The following is a 14,804-nucleotide window of genomic DNA, read 5'->3' on the forward strand; positions in this document are numbered from 1 at the left end:
ACAAACTAAAAGCCAGTAAGCTCTTCATTTATATCCATACATAATTACTCTCACAAATCTCTTCACATATGTTTCCTCTATAGTTATAAATATCCGTCGACATATCTATCGATATGTCCATGTTTTTATGGATTCGATAGAGACATGAAGGATAAATCAACATTTCCATCATAATACAAAAAAAATCGTCAAAATATGAAAAGTATCAACAAAATGTCGTTAACACATTCATAATATTAATATTAATTAATTTTAACTTATTGAGAAATAAAAAAATATTTATTTGTTAATTTAAATATTTTTTACGATTTTTTAATTTCTCTAACTTTTACAAAAATATCCATCGACATCGACATTTTATCGATATTTTCATCGATATTTCCATAAAATTGAGACCTCGACATTTCCATCAACATCGACATTTAAAACCTTGATTTCCTCACAGCAATACATTTTCAAACGTGCTCCGCTTCATCTTTCTTAATCTAAATTTATGTCATTTTAATATTTGTTCGGTTCTTGTAATTAATTCATGAATTTCTTTAAAGATACATTACACCAACTTCAAACGATGCCCCAATCGTTCAATACATTTAACAGAAAGAGAGAGCTAAACAAAAAAAAAACAGTTTGATACTGGGTTTATCTTTGCCATTACAAGAACCTGTTGTACAGGACATATTTGACAAGCTTAAACAGATAACATGGTAATTCAAAGATCTACATGCAAAGCCGAAGCAGAAGCAACTCGATCGGAAACTGGAGTGAGATGCAATGAATTGGGATTGACCTTTGCAAAAAATCTAGAGAGAACAAGTCGAGCAATGTTCTCGGCAGCAACAGCACTGGTTTCAATGGTACTGGCAGCATTCTCAAAAGCATTCACATAGTACAAATGTCGATCATCCAAAAGAAAAGGTGCAAATACTTCAGGAGCCTTGAAGTGGGGATACGCAGCCCAATCTATTCGAATTGTCTCATTTCTTACTCTGAAACAAGTAAAATAACATAACAAACAGCCAAAAGTTAAATATGAAGAGGCAACTTCTCAAACCCTTACAACTAGGATACCTTGGTGGGATCCTGCTTAACTATATTGCAATATCAAAGAGAAAATTACAATATCAATAGTCTTTCGAGAGGGTTATCTCTCTCCTAAAAACCCTCTCGAATTCCTCACCCTAAACTATTTTTCAAAATGATTCCCTTCTATCCCTACTACCTTTATTTATAACCAACTCACCCCAAACTAATTACCATATTGCCCCTTCGTTAACATACTAACAATATTCGCCCTATACGGGTTAGGACTCTCACAAACCCCTTTGGGATTGAGGCTACAACTATGTTGGTTGACATCTATACCACTTCATTGGAAAATTTTGAGGGCCCGCAAGCAAACATAACTCTAAATCACACAAATTTGAGAACTCCAAAAGTCAGTCAAAAAGGGGAAAAATTTTTAGGACCTGTTTGGTTGGAAACTCGAATTCTGTTTTTTGTTTTTAGATTCACTGAATCAAATGGATCCAACGAATACGTGTTTGGCAAGATTTTGAATATTTGTTTTTGAAAACTGTTTTCGGATTCTGTGATTCAAACAGTAGAAATGCTAAAAACGATTTTTTTATGTTTTCAGTGTTTTCAGATTCAGAATTTGAAAATTTGAAGATGCAGAATTACATTAAAAATGATAAAAACTTTGATAAATATATTACTTCATATTATAAACTCATTAAAATATAATGTATTCTAAATTATAACCTTGTAAAATAACAACTATACAAAATTCATAAAGAAATATGAATAAATTAATTAATATAAGTTTAGATTAAACTAAAATTTAGTTTGCAACTACTTCTAGTTTACAATATATTAAAATACATTGAACAATTTTTTAAATTGAGATTCAATTACCAAATTTGCTACCAAACACATATCTGAAAACACTGAAAACAAAAAATACAACTCTGATTTTCATTGAATCCCTTATTTTCAAATTTATGTTTTTTGATTACCAACTAAACAGCACCCTTAAATTTTAAGAAAGGACAACTATCGGTACATGAATACAAACAATCCATGTATTTAATAGAACAGATAAATATGCGTAAATGCATCCCATCAACTAAGCTTCATGTCCCTGGACATGCATGACGTGTATCTAGAAATCTTTACCTACAATTAAAGAGGAATGGATGCCATCCACAAACTCCTGTGATCTCAGCTTTCAGAAGAGGTTTTTTATTTTTTATTTTTTTGTTAAAAAAAAACTGCTTTCTTTGTAAAAAAATGAAACAATAGAAAATGCCTATTCTGCCAGGGTGGTCAAAGTAAGGTGTCCCAATCATACAAAATCATAAGGAGGCTACAATTGCAGTAGAATTTCTCTTGAACACCGCCATAAAGTTGTAAGTTGTACATTGTTCCACAAAATATCTTCAGCTATAAAAGCGTCTTCAAAAACTTGTTTATTTCTTTCTTTCCACACAATCCATAAAATAGCTCTCCGCCACACAATGCATAAAATAGCTCTCCGCCGCACAATTCCACAGCACTTTTGCCTTCTTTTTGAGCCTTAAATCCACCTTTCAGTCAACCAACTATCAAATCAATTAAGGGGGCAAACCAAAAGGGTAAAAAATCTGCAAAGTAGGATACCACCAATTACGGACAAAAGTGCAGCGTAGGGTCTCCTCGCTACTATAATACAATCTGCAAATTGAGGGAGGTACGCTACTATAATATAATCTGCAAATTGAGGGAGATAAAGACCACCTCGAAACTTCTTTGGAGCCAACTATCATGGAAGAGGAGAAGCGGTCAAAGCTCATAGAACACCATTTGAAACGATGTCTTAGAGAAACTTTGAGGAAAAAGCAATATAATCTGCAAATTGAGGGAGATAAAGACCACCTCGAAACTTCTTTGGAGCCAACTATCATGGAAGAGGACAGGCGGTCAAAGCTCAGAGAACACCATTCGAAACGATGTATTAGAGAAACTTTGAGGAAAAAGCAAGTCGTCAAAGGTTGGTTTCAGTTTAGCAAGATAAAGACCATCCCTTTGGTGCTCTCTTTCAGATTCTTTGTTTAGCTATTCTCCTAATATGATATGTTGTAATTTGGAGGTCTTTATAGCTTCTGTTTTGCTAAATTTAAGAGAATAAAAATATTCTAATATATATTCAAATAGTGCAACTTAGGTCTTCTTACAGAGGAAAAAGACCTACTACAAAAAGAATAGTAAACCTACTACGTAAAGGAATAGGAGACCTTATACAACAAGAAAAGCGATAAAAAGCATAATGACTTAAAACAACAACTAATAGATGTTTATCTATTCTAACACTCCCCCTCAAGCTGGTTTAAGGATGTCTTCCATAGCCATCTTGTTGATTAGTTTGTCAAATTGCTTCTTTGGAAGTCCCTTGGTTAGTATATCAGCAACTTGCTCTGTCGTTGGAAGATAAGTACATATTGTACCTGTATCAATATTTTCTTTAATAAAATGTTTGTCAACTTCAATATGTATTGTATTGTTTCTGTCATGTAGAACTGGATTATGAGTTTTAGATATAGCAACCTTATTATCACAACAAATCCATATAAGTGTTGCCTGAGGAAGCTTCAATTCTTCAAGTATCCTCTTTATCCATATACCTTCATAAATTCCATGGGCTAAAGCTATAAACTCTGCTTCAGCACTACTCCTAGCCACCACATTTTGTTTTTTGCTTCGCCATGTAACCAGATTTCCTCCGACGAAAGAACCGTAACCGAAAGTAGATAATCTATCCGTAGCACTTCCAGCCTAGTTTGTATCAGTATTGTTAGAGTATATATTTTATATTATTGTATTAATATGTATTAATTTGTCATTTACCTTCTCCTTATAGGATTAGGTCAACTTTGTATATTTGTCTATATATATAGACATTAATAATGAGAATAGACTATATTGGATTCTCTACAACCTTAGTCTCCACAGGGTATCAGAGCCCTAGGTCTTTTCTAAAATTTTTGAACTTAGGTTTTGGTACCTATTAGGGTTTTGTTTATTGGTATCCAACTCAACTCACTACTACCGCTGCCGTCACCGTCGCCCACTGCCCCCGCTGCCATCACCCACCGCACTGCCGCAATCACCCACTGCCGCTGCTACTGTCGCCCACTGTCGTTGCCGCCATCGCCAACGCTGCTGTTCGTGGGTTTCCATTTGCTGATTCGTGGGTTCATATTTGTGATTTGTGACGTAGTTCCTATCTCGCCATCGCTCACGCTTCCGTCGCCGCCCCGTCGCCGTGTGCTTTCGTCACCACCAGTCGCCACCCATCGCCTTTGCAATGCGCTTATGTCGCCGGCAGTCCGATTTTGCCCCTCTAATTGTCGTGGGTTAGCACTTAGGGTTTCTGGTTTCAGAAAACACCTGGTCCAGTTCAAGCGGTTCGATTCAACTGATTTGGTTCAAGCGGTCCGGTTCAATCTGGTTTGGTTCAAGTGGTCCGATTCACCCGGTTTGGTTCAAACGGTCCGATTCAAGCAGTTTGGTTCATCTGTTTTGTTTGGTTCTGTTCGGGTGGTTTGTTCTGGTTTTGTTGTTTTGTTCAAATAAGTTCGTTTGCTTGTTATGGCTGAGAAGAAATCAATCTGAGGTTATCCCAATCACAGAACATAAGTTGAATGGATCAAACTATTCTTCCTGGAAAATCAATGTTCGTCTTTTTTTGCGAAGTATTGATATGGACGATCACATAACTGAAGATCCTCCTAAAGATGAGAGTAAGAAAGTTTGGTTGTGGGATGATGCTCGACTGGTTCTGCAGATCAAGAATTCGATCGAGGGTGACATTATTGGATTCGTCAATGAGTGTGAGTATGTCAAAGAGTTGCTTAAATACTTAGAATTCCTTTATTCTGGAAAAGAAAATGTTAGTCGAATATTTGAAATCTGCAAGCGCATCTACCAACCTGAGTTTGGTGACCAATCGCTTACAAATTACTTTATGGAACACAAAATAATTTATCCGATGTTTAATCCATTACTCCAAGATAGTAACGATGCAAAAGTTCGGCTTGCCCAACGCGAACAACTAGCAATTATAAGTTTTCTTCTTGGTCTTCGACCTAGATTTGATGTGGCCAAAGACCAATTACTCTTTGGTTCATAAATTCCAGCTTTGGAGGAGGCATACGCCGGGTTGAGAAGTGACAACCCGTCTTGTCATCTTAGTCTAATAGTGCTTTGGTTGGACGTAATACAAATGCAAACCGAGGTAATACCTACCAAGGGAATTCCACGACTTCGAACGCTCAACGCTGGAATTCTAATGCTCAAAATCAAATTCATGAGATATCATTATGTGCAATTATTGTCATATGCCTGGTTATACAAAGTGAGAATGTAAAAAGCTGTTGAATAAAGGTCAAAAACCACAGTCTGCACATGTTGCATCTACTCCTGATAATGCTAGCAAGTTAGTTACAATTCACGCGGAAGAGTTTGCTAAGTTCCAACAGTATCAAGAGTCATTGACGGCATCGTCCTCTGATCCGATTACCACCATCGTTGAGTCAGGTAACACCAATAAATGTCTTATTTCCTCCACGTCAAAATGGATCATTGACTCTGGTGCGACAAATCATATGTCAGGTAACCTTAACTTATTTGCTAATTTCTCCCCATCAGCATCTTTGCCTGATGTTACCATAGCAGATGGCACCACTTCTCATGTTCTTGGCTCTGGCACAGTTCATCTTTCCAAATCTCCTTCATTGACATCTGTCTTAAGTTTACCACAATTTTGTTTTAATTTGGTCTCTGTTAGTAAACTCACTCATGATCTCAATTGTTGCGTCTTATTCTTCTCTGGTTATTTCTTATTTCGGGATCTTACAACGAATAAGACTATTGGTAAAGGGCGTGAATCCAATGGCCTCTACACGTTTGATACACAAATACCTACAACTACCATTTGCACTCGAGTACCATCTCCTTTCGAAGAACATTGTCGTTTGGGTCATCCATCTCTCTCCGTGTTAAAGAGTGTTCGTCCTCAATTTCATAGTTTTCATTCTTTAGATTGGGAGTCATGTCGATTTGCTAAGTTTCATCGTCTTAGTTTGTATCCTAGAGTCAATGAACGAGCTACTACTCTTTTTGAATTAGTTCATTCTAATGTTTGGGATCCTTGTCCTATTGAGTCCAAAGGTAGGTTTCGGTATTTTGTTACCTTTGTCGATAATTTTTCCCGTGTAACTTGGTTATATTTAATAAAACATCGTTCTGAGTTACTTTCTCATTCTCGTTACGTTCTTTGAAGATACTCCTTTTTCATCATCTTTGAGTACCAGTCAGGGGGAACGTTCACAAGAAGATGATGACTTTCTTGTCTATTTAGTGTCTCTACTTCTACTGGAGAGCTTCCTAGCAATACGTCTCCATCTATGCCTGATTCTTCTCTTCCCACCATTACTCAAGTTTATTCTCGTCGACAACCTCCTACGGACTCATGCCCTATACCAGCAGCTTCTTCGTCCGTGGATCCAAGAACAAGTGATGACCTTCCTATTGTTCTTAGAAAAGGTAAACGTAAATGTACTTATCATGTTTTTTCTTTTGTTTCATATAACCATTTGTCCTCACCTACTTGTTCATTTCTTGCATCCCTTGAGTTTGTATCTGTTCCTAAAACTGTTCATGAAGCTTTGTCTCATCCTGGTTGGCGGGCTGCTATGTTGGAGGAAATGACTGCCTTAGATGACAATAGTACTTGGAATTTAGTGTCTCTTCCTGTAGGAAAGAAACCTATCGATTGTAAATGAGTGTTTGTTGTTAAAGTTCATCCTAATGGATCAATTGCCCGTTTGAAAGCTCGCATTGTTGCTAAAAGATATGCACAGACGTATGGAATTGATTATTCTGATACTTTTCTCCAGTTGCTAAATTGGCTTCTGTCAAGTTATTCATTTCCTTGGCATCTATTCACCATTGGCCCTTACATCAGCTTGATATTAAAAATATCTTCCTCCATGACGATCTTCAAGAAGAAGTGTATATGGAGCAACCACCAGGTTTTTTTGCTCAGAGGGAGAATGGAAAGGTATGTCGTCTTCGTAAATCCTTATATGGGTTCAAACAAAGCCCACGAGCATGGTTTGGAAAATTCAGTCAGATGGTTGAGGACTTTGGAATGAAGAAGAGTAAGTCGGACAATTCTATTTTCTATAAACAAACTGAGACTGGTGTTATCTTACTGGTTGTATATATTGATGATATTGTGATTACTGGTAATGATTCATCAGGCATCGTATCACTCAAAACTTTTTTTCATAGTCAATTTCATACTAAGGATTTGGGAGTACTGAAATACTTCTTAGGAATTGAGGTAATAAGGAGCAAAAAGGAGATTCTCTTATCATAGAGAAAATATGTACTTGACCTGTTAACGAAACAGGAAAGTTAGCTGCTAAGCCACGTTAGTACTCCAATGATACCTAATTTACAACTTACAAAGGAAGGGGATTGTTGAAATATCCTGAGAAATATAGGAGATTAGTAGGGAAGCTGAATTACCTTACAGTTAAGAGGCCAGACATAGCTTATCCAGTCAGTATTATGAGTCAGTTTATGAGTTCTCCTACGACTGACCATTGGGAACGCATTGGAACATATTCTATGTTATTTGAAAGGTGCTCCTGGACGTGGTTTGTTATATAAAGATCATGGTCATATTAATATTGAATGTTTTCCAGATGCTAATTGGACAGGTTCTAAGTAAGAAGATCAACCTCGGGATATTGTGTATTTATCGAAGGAAATTCAGTTTCTTGGAAAAGTAAGAAACAAAACGTGGTGTCGCATTCGAGTGCTGAATCAGAATATAGAGCTATGGCACATTCGGTGTGTGAATTAGTATGGATATATCAACTTCTGACTGAATTGGGATTTGGTATCACCACTCCAATGAAACTTTGGTGTGATAATCAAGCGGCTCTCCATATTGCATCTAATCCAGTATTTCATGAACGAGTCAAACACATTAAAGTTGATTGTCATTATGTACGTGAGACCATACAGCAAGGATTGGTACCTACAGGATATGTGAAGACTGGAGAGCAGTTAGAATATATCTTTATTAAAGCATTGAATGGAGCACGAATAGATTGTCTGTCTAACAAGCTGGGCATGATTAACATATCACCAACTTGAGGGGGAGTGTTAGAGTATATATTTTATATTCTTGTATTAATATGTATTAATTTGTCATTTACCTTCTCCTTATCGGATTAGGTCAACATTGTACATTTGTCTATATATATAGACTTTAATAATGAGAATCGACTACTTTGGATTCTCTCCAACCTTAGTCTCCACAAGTATAAACTTCCACTTGAGAGTGATTACTCTTTTTGAACAAAATCCCTTTTCCAGGAGTTCTGTTTAAATATCTTAAGATTCTGTAGGCAACTTCAAAATAAGTGGGTCTAGGTGCATGCATAAGTTGACTTATCATACTTACAGCAAAGGCAATATCAGGTCGTGTATGAGATAGATAGATCAATCTTCCAACAAGTCTTTGACACCGTCCTTTGTCTTTTATTTCTTTTGCATTCGCTGCTTGTAATTTCAGGTTAGGTTCAATAGGAGTTTCTACAATCTTGCAATCAAGTTGTTTCTTCAAGTCGTGTATGAGATAGATGGATCAATCTTCCAACATATTTTCTTTGATTAACGAAGATACCTTTCTTCGATCTTGCGAATTCTATCCCTAGAAAATATTTCAATGTTCCCAAGTCCTTCATTTGAAACTCACTTACAAGATTTTTCTTAAGATCAGTTAGTCCTGCTCCATCATCACTAGTGAGAATAATATCATCTACATAGACAATTAAAACTGAGATTTTATTATTCTTAGAGTGTTTATAAAATATAGTATAGTCAACTTGACTCTAAAGAACCATAACTAGATACGATTTTTCCAAACCGCTGGAACCAAGCTCTCGGAGATTGTTTGAGGCCATAAAGAGATTTTTTCAATTTGCAGAATTTATTACATCCGAGTTCCTTTTCAAAACCTGGCGGTAAGTTCATAAAAACCTCTTCTTCGAGATCACCATTAACAAAGACATTTTGCACGTCAAGCTGATAAAGGGGCCAATCTGAATTAACTGCAAGAGACAAAAGAATTCTGATAGAGTTAATTTTGGCAACAAGAGCACATGTTTCTTGATAACCAATCCCATAGATTTGAGTGAAGCCTTTAGCTACCAATCTAGCCTTGTATCTTTCAATACTCCCAACTGCATTACATTTTATGCCAAATACCCATTGATAACCCACTGGTTTCTTATCTTTTGGCAGCTCCACTATCTCCTAAGTATTATTCTGCTTCAGAGCATTCATCTCTTCCATAACTGCTAGTCTCCAATTTGGATCTCCTAAAGCATCATGTATATTCCTTGTAACAAACAAATTAGTTATCCTAGATGTGAAGGCTCTATGACTATTTGATAACTTTTGGTATGAGATGTAGTTCGCAATAGGATATTTAGTACACCTTCGAACACCTTTTCTAATTACTATTGGAACATCAAGGTCAGAGATAGCAGGTGTAATCAATGTTTTAAAGGCTAAAGGCGGCCTCAAGGCTTTTCCTCTTGAAGAGGCGAGGTATAAGCCTCGAGGCGATATGAGGCATAAGCCTCAATTTTAATTAAAAGAATTATACAAATCTAAAATTTGTATGATCAAGCTAAACATAATAGTTATATAGAAGTATAAAAAAAATCACCAATTAATTGCCACTTAAATAAAAATCCTAAAAAAAGATCCTCAATATCACTATTAATATCGCTACTATTATCACTAGTAGGATTGACTTATTTTATGAAATTTGTCTCCAATGTTTTTAAAGTCTAAGTAGTAAAAGAAGTGATCGATTGAATCGTCACCACACCTACAGTGCATTCCATATGCAAAGAAACCTTTATATTTTTTAATAATTGGACAAATTACTAATATTGTTCTAATCATTACACGAGGCGTAAAGACTTTAAGCTCTGTGTGTCTTCAAAGAGGCGTAAGCCTCTTCTATGAGAGGCGTAAACCTCTTATGGTTCAAAGAAGGCGTAGGTCTCGAGGCTAAAAGTTAGAGCCTTGCCTTTAGGCAAGCCTCAAGGCTTAAGCCTCAAAATCTTTTTAAAACATGGCGAGGCGTAACAGTTGCACTTGGCGTCTAGGCACGCTTTTTAAATTACTATCTTACTTGGGTGTCCCTAGGATGAACGACTCAAATACCCATCATTAAAGTATCCCCTTACAATATGATATTAAAAAAATTCAAACTAAGAACAAGAAAACAAGCCCCAGGGCATACAATATTGTTCACATCCATTTCATTAAAGTATCCCCTTACAATATGATATTAAAAAAATTCAAACTAAGAACAAGAAAACAAGCCCCAGGGCATACAATATTGTTCACATCCATTTCATTAAAGTATCCCCTTACAATATGATATTAAAAAAATTCAAACTAAGAACAAGAAAACAAGCCCCAGGGCATACAATATTGTTCACATCCATTTGAGAGGGCTAGAGCTCTCCTTCCCCACAAGTCTAAGACTTACAAAATGACAAAAGATATCTGAAACTAACTAAACCTTTCCCTTATAACCAACCTACCCGTACAGCCACTTCCCTAACTATCATGGATGGGTGAAATTACTCCTCTACCCCTACTAGCATAAGTATTTATAATAGGGGGCTCAGAGTGATTTATCCCTCACTTTTTTATTTTTCGTCCCTTTAGTAAAAGGTTTCTTATCCAAAAAAGGGTCATTCCCGCAAGTGGTTAGGACAAATGGGAATGGCCTCTTGAGCTCTCAAAAGCTTTCTCCCTCATATATGTGCTAATGATGGTATGCCAAGGCCAATCTTTTATACAACCCAATATGGCACAACAATTTTCCTAAGAATATCAATTTTCTTCTAGGAGACCTGAATCATGGGGGTTTAACTAATGATAATTGATAGGGTTCAAAAGAAAAACCCTTTCACTGTTCAATCCCCAAATTGGCGTTTCATGTGCAAAGCGAATGATGATTGCATTGCCACTTATTCTTATCATGCTCCTTCGCCTAAAAATACTAGACCCTCATGTTAGTTATTCCTATGGACATACATGACCTTCTAGCTACCATCTTGGTGGGACATCCTTTCGGGGGGTGGGGTGGGGTGGGGGAAGACTCTTTGGCTGCATATAAACAGGGCTTTTTGTTGGAAACTATGGCTTGAAAGAAACAATAGTCTTAATACTCTTGTGGCTAGATAGAAATGCTGTTTGTAATCGGTGTTTAGTGGCTGGGAAGCTTTTTCCTCCCCTCTTTTGTAACATTTCATTTTATCAATGAAATGTTTGATTCTTTAAAAAAACGTATTAAAAAACATAATGTGTCTAGCTTTTCTTTCGAAAATATAATCAACTTAAACTAAACAATATTTTCCCTAAACCACCACTCCAAAATTGAAGTGTAAAGTTTCTAGAAAATAATCTACCATATCGCATGAAAAGGCCTGGTTGCATTTCCATATAAAATTCAGGTAAGCAAATTAATTCAGCAACAATTAGTACTTTTTTCCAAATAAAGAAGGTCAGGGACAAAAGCCATTTGATTTACCTGAAGATCTTATCCAGTAGGGTATCTTTCATTAGTTTACGAGAGAATATCTTGTAGGTCATATCGTTGTCATCATGTTGCTTAAGAACTGAAATACTTGAAAATTGAACGTTGTCATTTTCTTTTGTGCCCACCAGCTTTGGAATACTAGATGGAGTCTTCAGGCCGAAATACCCCTAGCACACAAAAGACCATCAAGACTACCAAGATCTCCGAGAACTTGAAAATGATAAAGATAAATAAATGGAAGTTATAGAAGTATTAGAACTCTTTGGTGTACTTACAGGATTTAAGAGGCCCCTTACAAAAGTTGTATGAGTATGCTGCATTTCTCTCTTAGGAATTACAATCGGAGGTGTAAACTGAATGTTCAGTTCATCTAGAGGAGTAGCAACTACAGTAATTTCACATGTATAACTGTTTCCCTTGTTAGATTTGACCTCATAATATTCTCCTAGGTAAGAGATAGACTCGATTTCTTCTTGCAAATGTAATGTGCTATCTGAATGATTTATTAGTCTTGCAGCGATCTGCCAGTTACCACCTTCTACCGACCACAACCCTCCACCTGACCCTGCCAACGAAACTGCCCCAGCAAGTCCACTAATTGAGACACTTTGACCATAATTAATTCTTGTGATAACCTGCACAGATCAACCCAAACATTTTTAAGAAAATCTCAAAAGTTGCTCCATCTCAAGCAAAAATTAAAAAGAAAAGAAAAATAATTAAGGGGAAAAAACCTACATCTCAATATGGCAAGACAGAGATAAATGCAGAGATGGACTGCCTTTGAGCTTATATGATTTGTGTGAATGACCAGTTACATGGAATGAAACAAATGATAAAAATATTGACACTGACGGGTCAAAGGTAACAATTAACAATTTGTATTGATATCAACAACGCCAAGTTTTGAAATCAACAAATACATCAACAAATATAGTAATAAAATATTCTACATATTTTATCATTAATTATGCTGATCATATTGTTGCTCACACAATCAAAATGGCATGGTACTTTTTAAAACTTATGTTGAGTTTAAAAATGACTCTTGGTAAAAGTGCTTATAAGTGCAGCGTTTCTTCTATAATCACTTTTGGGAAAAACACTAATTAATCGATTCCTCTAAAAGCACAAATACTTTATAAGTATTTTCTAAAATCTTCCAAGTCTATTTTGATTATCAAACCCAACACTATTAAAATTTTGAAATTTTTTTTTTTTTTGGTTTTTTTAACCATTCCAAATGTCATCCTAAATTGACCCTTAAAAAAGTCTCACCAGCTAAAACAATTGTAGGCTACTCTATGAGTTACGTTATACTAGAGCTATAGCACAATAGTGAAGACGAATAGCAAATCTCAAATAGAAAGCAAGTCAACATTCAAGCACAATATACTGAAAATCAAACTAGTATTGAATTAGGGGAAGTATCCAAGCAGGGAATTTAATGCATAAGAATGGATTCTCAAAGGTTTTGGTTCCAAAAGTTTGTGCATCAGAATTTGCATTGTAACAGTTTTATCTCACTTGGAATGACAGATCTGAATTTTCAGAGTTGCATGGTGCTTTGAAGTTAGATCTTAGAAGTATGAAATCACAATAACCTACCCCAGATTTTAGTTCATGACATTCAAATAAAGTCTTGGTTCTTGGAACCCATAGTTGATGACTATGTATAGTTTAAGCTCCAGCTCCGTAGCCTTTCAAACAAATATGCTTTAAATTAGTTGATCTTTCTTCCCAGAGGTAAATTAAATCAACAAATTTCCTTTGTTTATTTTCAATTCAAATTTTACTAAAAATTTCAGAAACTTACACCAAGAGATACCAATTTAAACACCTTTGATGATACCTGGTTGAAGTTTTCACATTCAGGGATATACTTGCATACTTATATTACATAAGCAAAACAGAGAAACCTCCCCAATCCCCAATAGTTATAAACCATTGTGAACAATGGGCAAAAGAATGGAAAAGAGTAATTAAAACATGCAACTGACAGTAATTTATAGAGATTCGTGCAAACAAGAAAGCCAAGTCAAAAGTTCTTACAGTGACAAGCTCTTGTATTAGCAAGCGAGATAATCGAGCATCTATTAACTCCTCAAACAAAGTTCTGGTGGTGAGATTGTACAAACCAGACCAATTGAGCATCTCAGTTACAGTCTCAAAAACGGGCCTAGATTCAAAACTTTCATAGTACTTCGAGAACCTTCCCACAGCACTCTGCATCATCAATTCACCAAAATAGAGAGTCAACGCAAGGTTCGCCGAAAAGTGAGTATTTCAAATAATTCCTTGTTAAAGAGGAGGATAGAAGATAAGGAGACAAAAAAACCTCAACGAAGTCCTCCATCCTGAGAAGCGAGAAGCCGTATCGGAAGAACATGAGGAGCTGATTCCATAGCTGCAGAATCTTAGCCAGAAGAGGAATCTTGGAAGCGAGGCCGCCGTTAAGGGTTTTGAAGACGAACCTGTGGCCGTCCCAAATGCCGAGAGAGAGCGAGTCGGGAGAAGAGGGTTTTTTGAGAGTGAGATTGAGTAGGTCAGTGAATCTCAAGGCGTGCAGATTCTTGGGGTGCAGAATGGAAGCTCCGGCCTCGAATGTGTCTCCGGCGACGTTGACGGTGGCCATGCGCCCACCGACGATGTTGTGGCGCTCAAATATCCGAATGTTGAATCCGGTGGAGGCGTTGTAGGCCGCAGCATAATGTCGGAGGAAGTGGGAGACGGAGGAGCCGCCGATGCCGCTTCCGACTATACACACAGTGGGTGTTGCTTGGGATTGGGAAATCGCTGGCGGAAGGACGAGGAAGAGAAGAAATAGATGGCCGATGGTTGACCAACCCACCATGTACATGCTTCCAAGGCCCTTTGAAAGAAGCACTTGGTGAATGTAACTTTATCTATTTTGTCGGGATTTTCTAAGAAACAATTTGCATTTTGACGGGATTCTTTTTTAATAATTACTTTTTAAAAACAAATGACAAATGTAGAGTAGGATTGAAGCGTATTCTAAAAGTAGGGTAGGTAAATAGTAGCAATTGGCTGCAACTTGAGCGAAATCGCAGACCGTCGCCTACGATTTCACTGAAGTCACAGCCAACGACGCGAT

The 14,804-nt window shown here is 36.6% G+C and overlaps 1 protein-coding gene across 3 annotated transcripts; it reads right to left on the minus strand.

Moving 5' to 3' along the window:
• Positions 1–516: 516 nt before the first annotated feature.
• FCLY (farnesylcysteine lyase) lies at positions 517–14,592 on the minus strand. 3 transcript variants are annotated; one of them, XM_022303552.2, is made up of 5 exons: positions 14,028–14,588; positions 13,742–13,915; positions 11,965–12,324; positions 11,681–11,856; positions 517–989 (listed from the first exon to the last, which is right to left on the minus strand). In XM_022303552.2, exons 1-5 carry the CDS (start codon positions 14,547–14,549, stop codon positions 713–715), a joined length of 1,509 nt encoding a protein of 502 aa, XP_022159244.1. In that variant the 5' UTR covers positions 14,550–14,588; the 3' UTR covers positions 517–712. The 3 variants fall into 3 exon arrangements, with proteins under 3 accessions (XP_022159244.1, XP_087977143.1, XP_022159245.1); XM_088121017.1 differs by lacking the exon at positions 517–989 and adding an exon at positions 1,896–2,588 and having other exon boundaries at positions 14,028–14,591; XM_022303553.2 differs by lacking the exon at positions 517–989 and adding an exon at positions 2,608–2,938 and having other exon boundaries at positions 14,028–14,592.
• Positions 14,593–14,804: the final 212 nt, after the last annotated feature.

The sequence above is a fragment of the Momordica charantia genome (assembly GCF_013281855.1).
Source record: "Momordica charantia cultivar OHB3-1 chromosome 1 unlocalized genomic scaffold, Mcharantia_2.0 BLBB01000001.1, whole genome shotgun sequence".
Taxonomy (NCBI): Eukaryota; Viridiplantae; Streptophyta; class Magnoliopsida; order Cucurbitales; family Cucurbitaceae; genus Momordica; species Momordica charantia.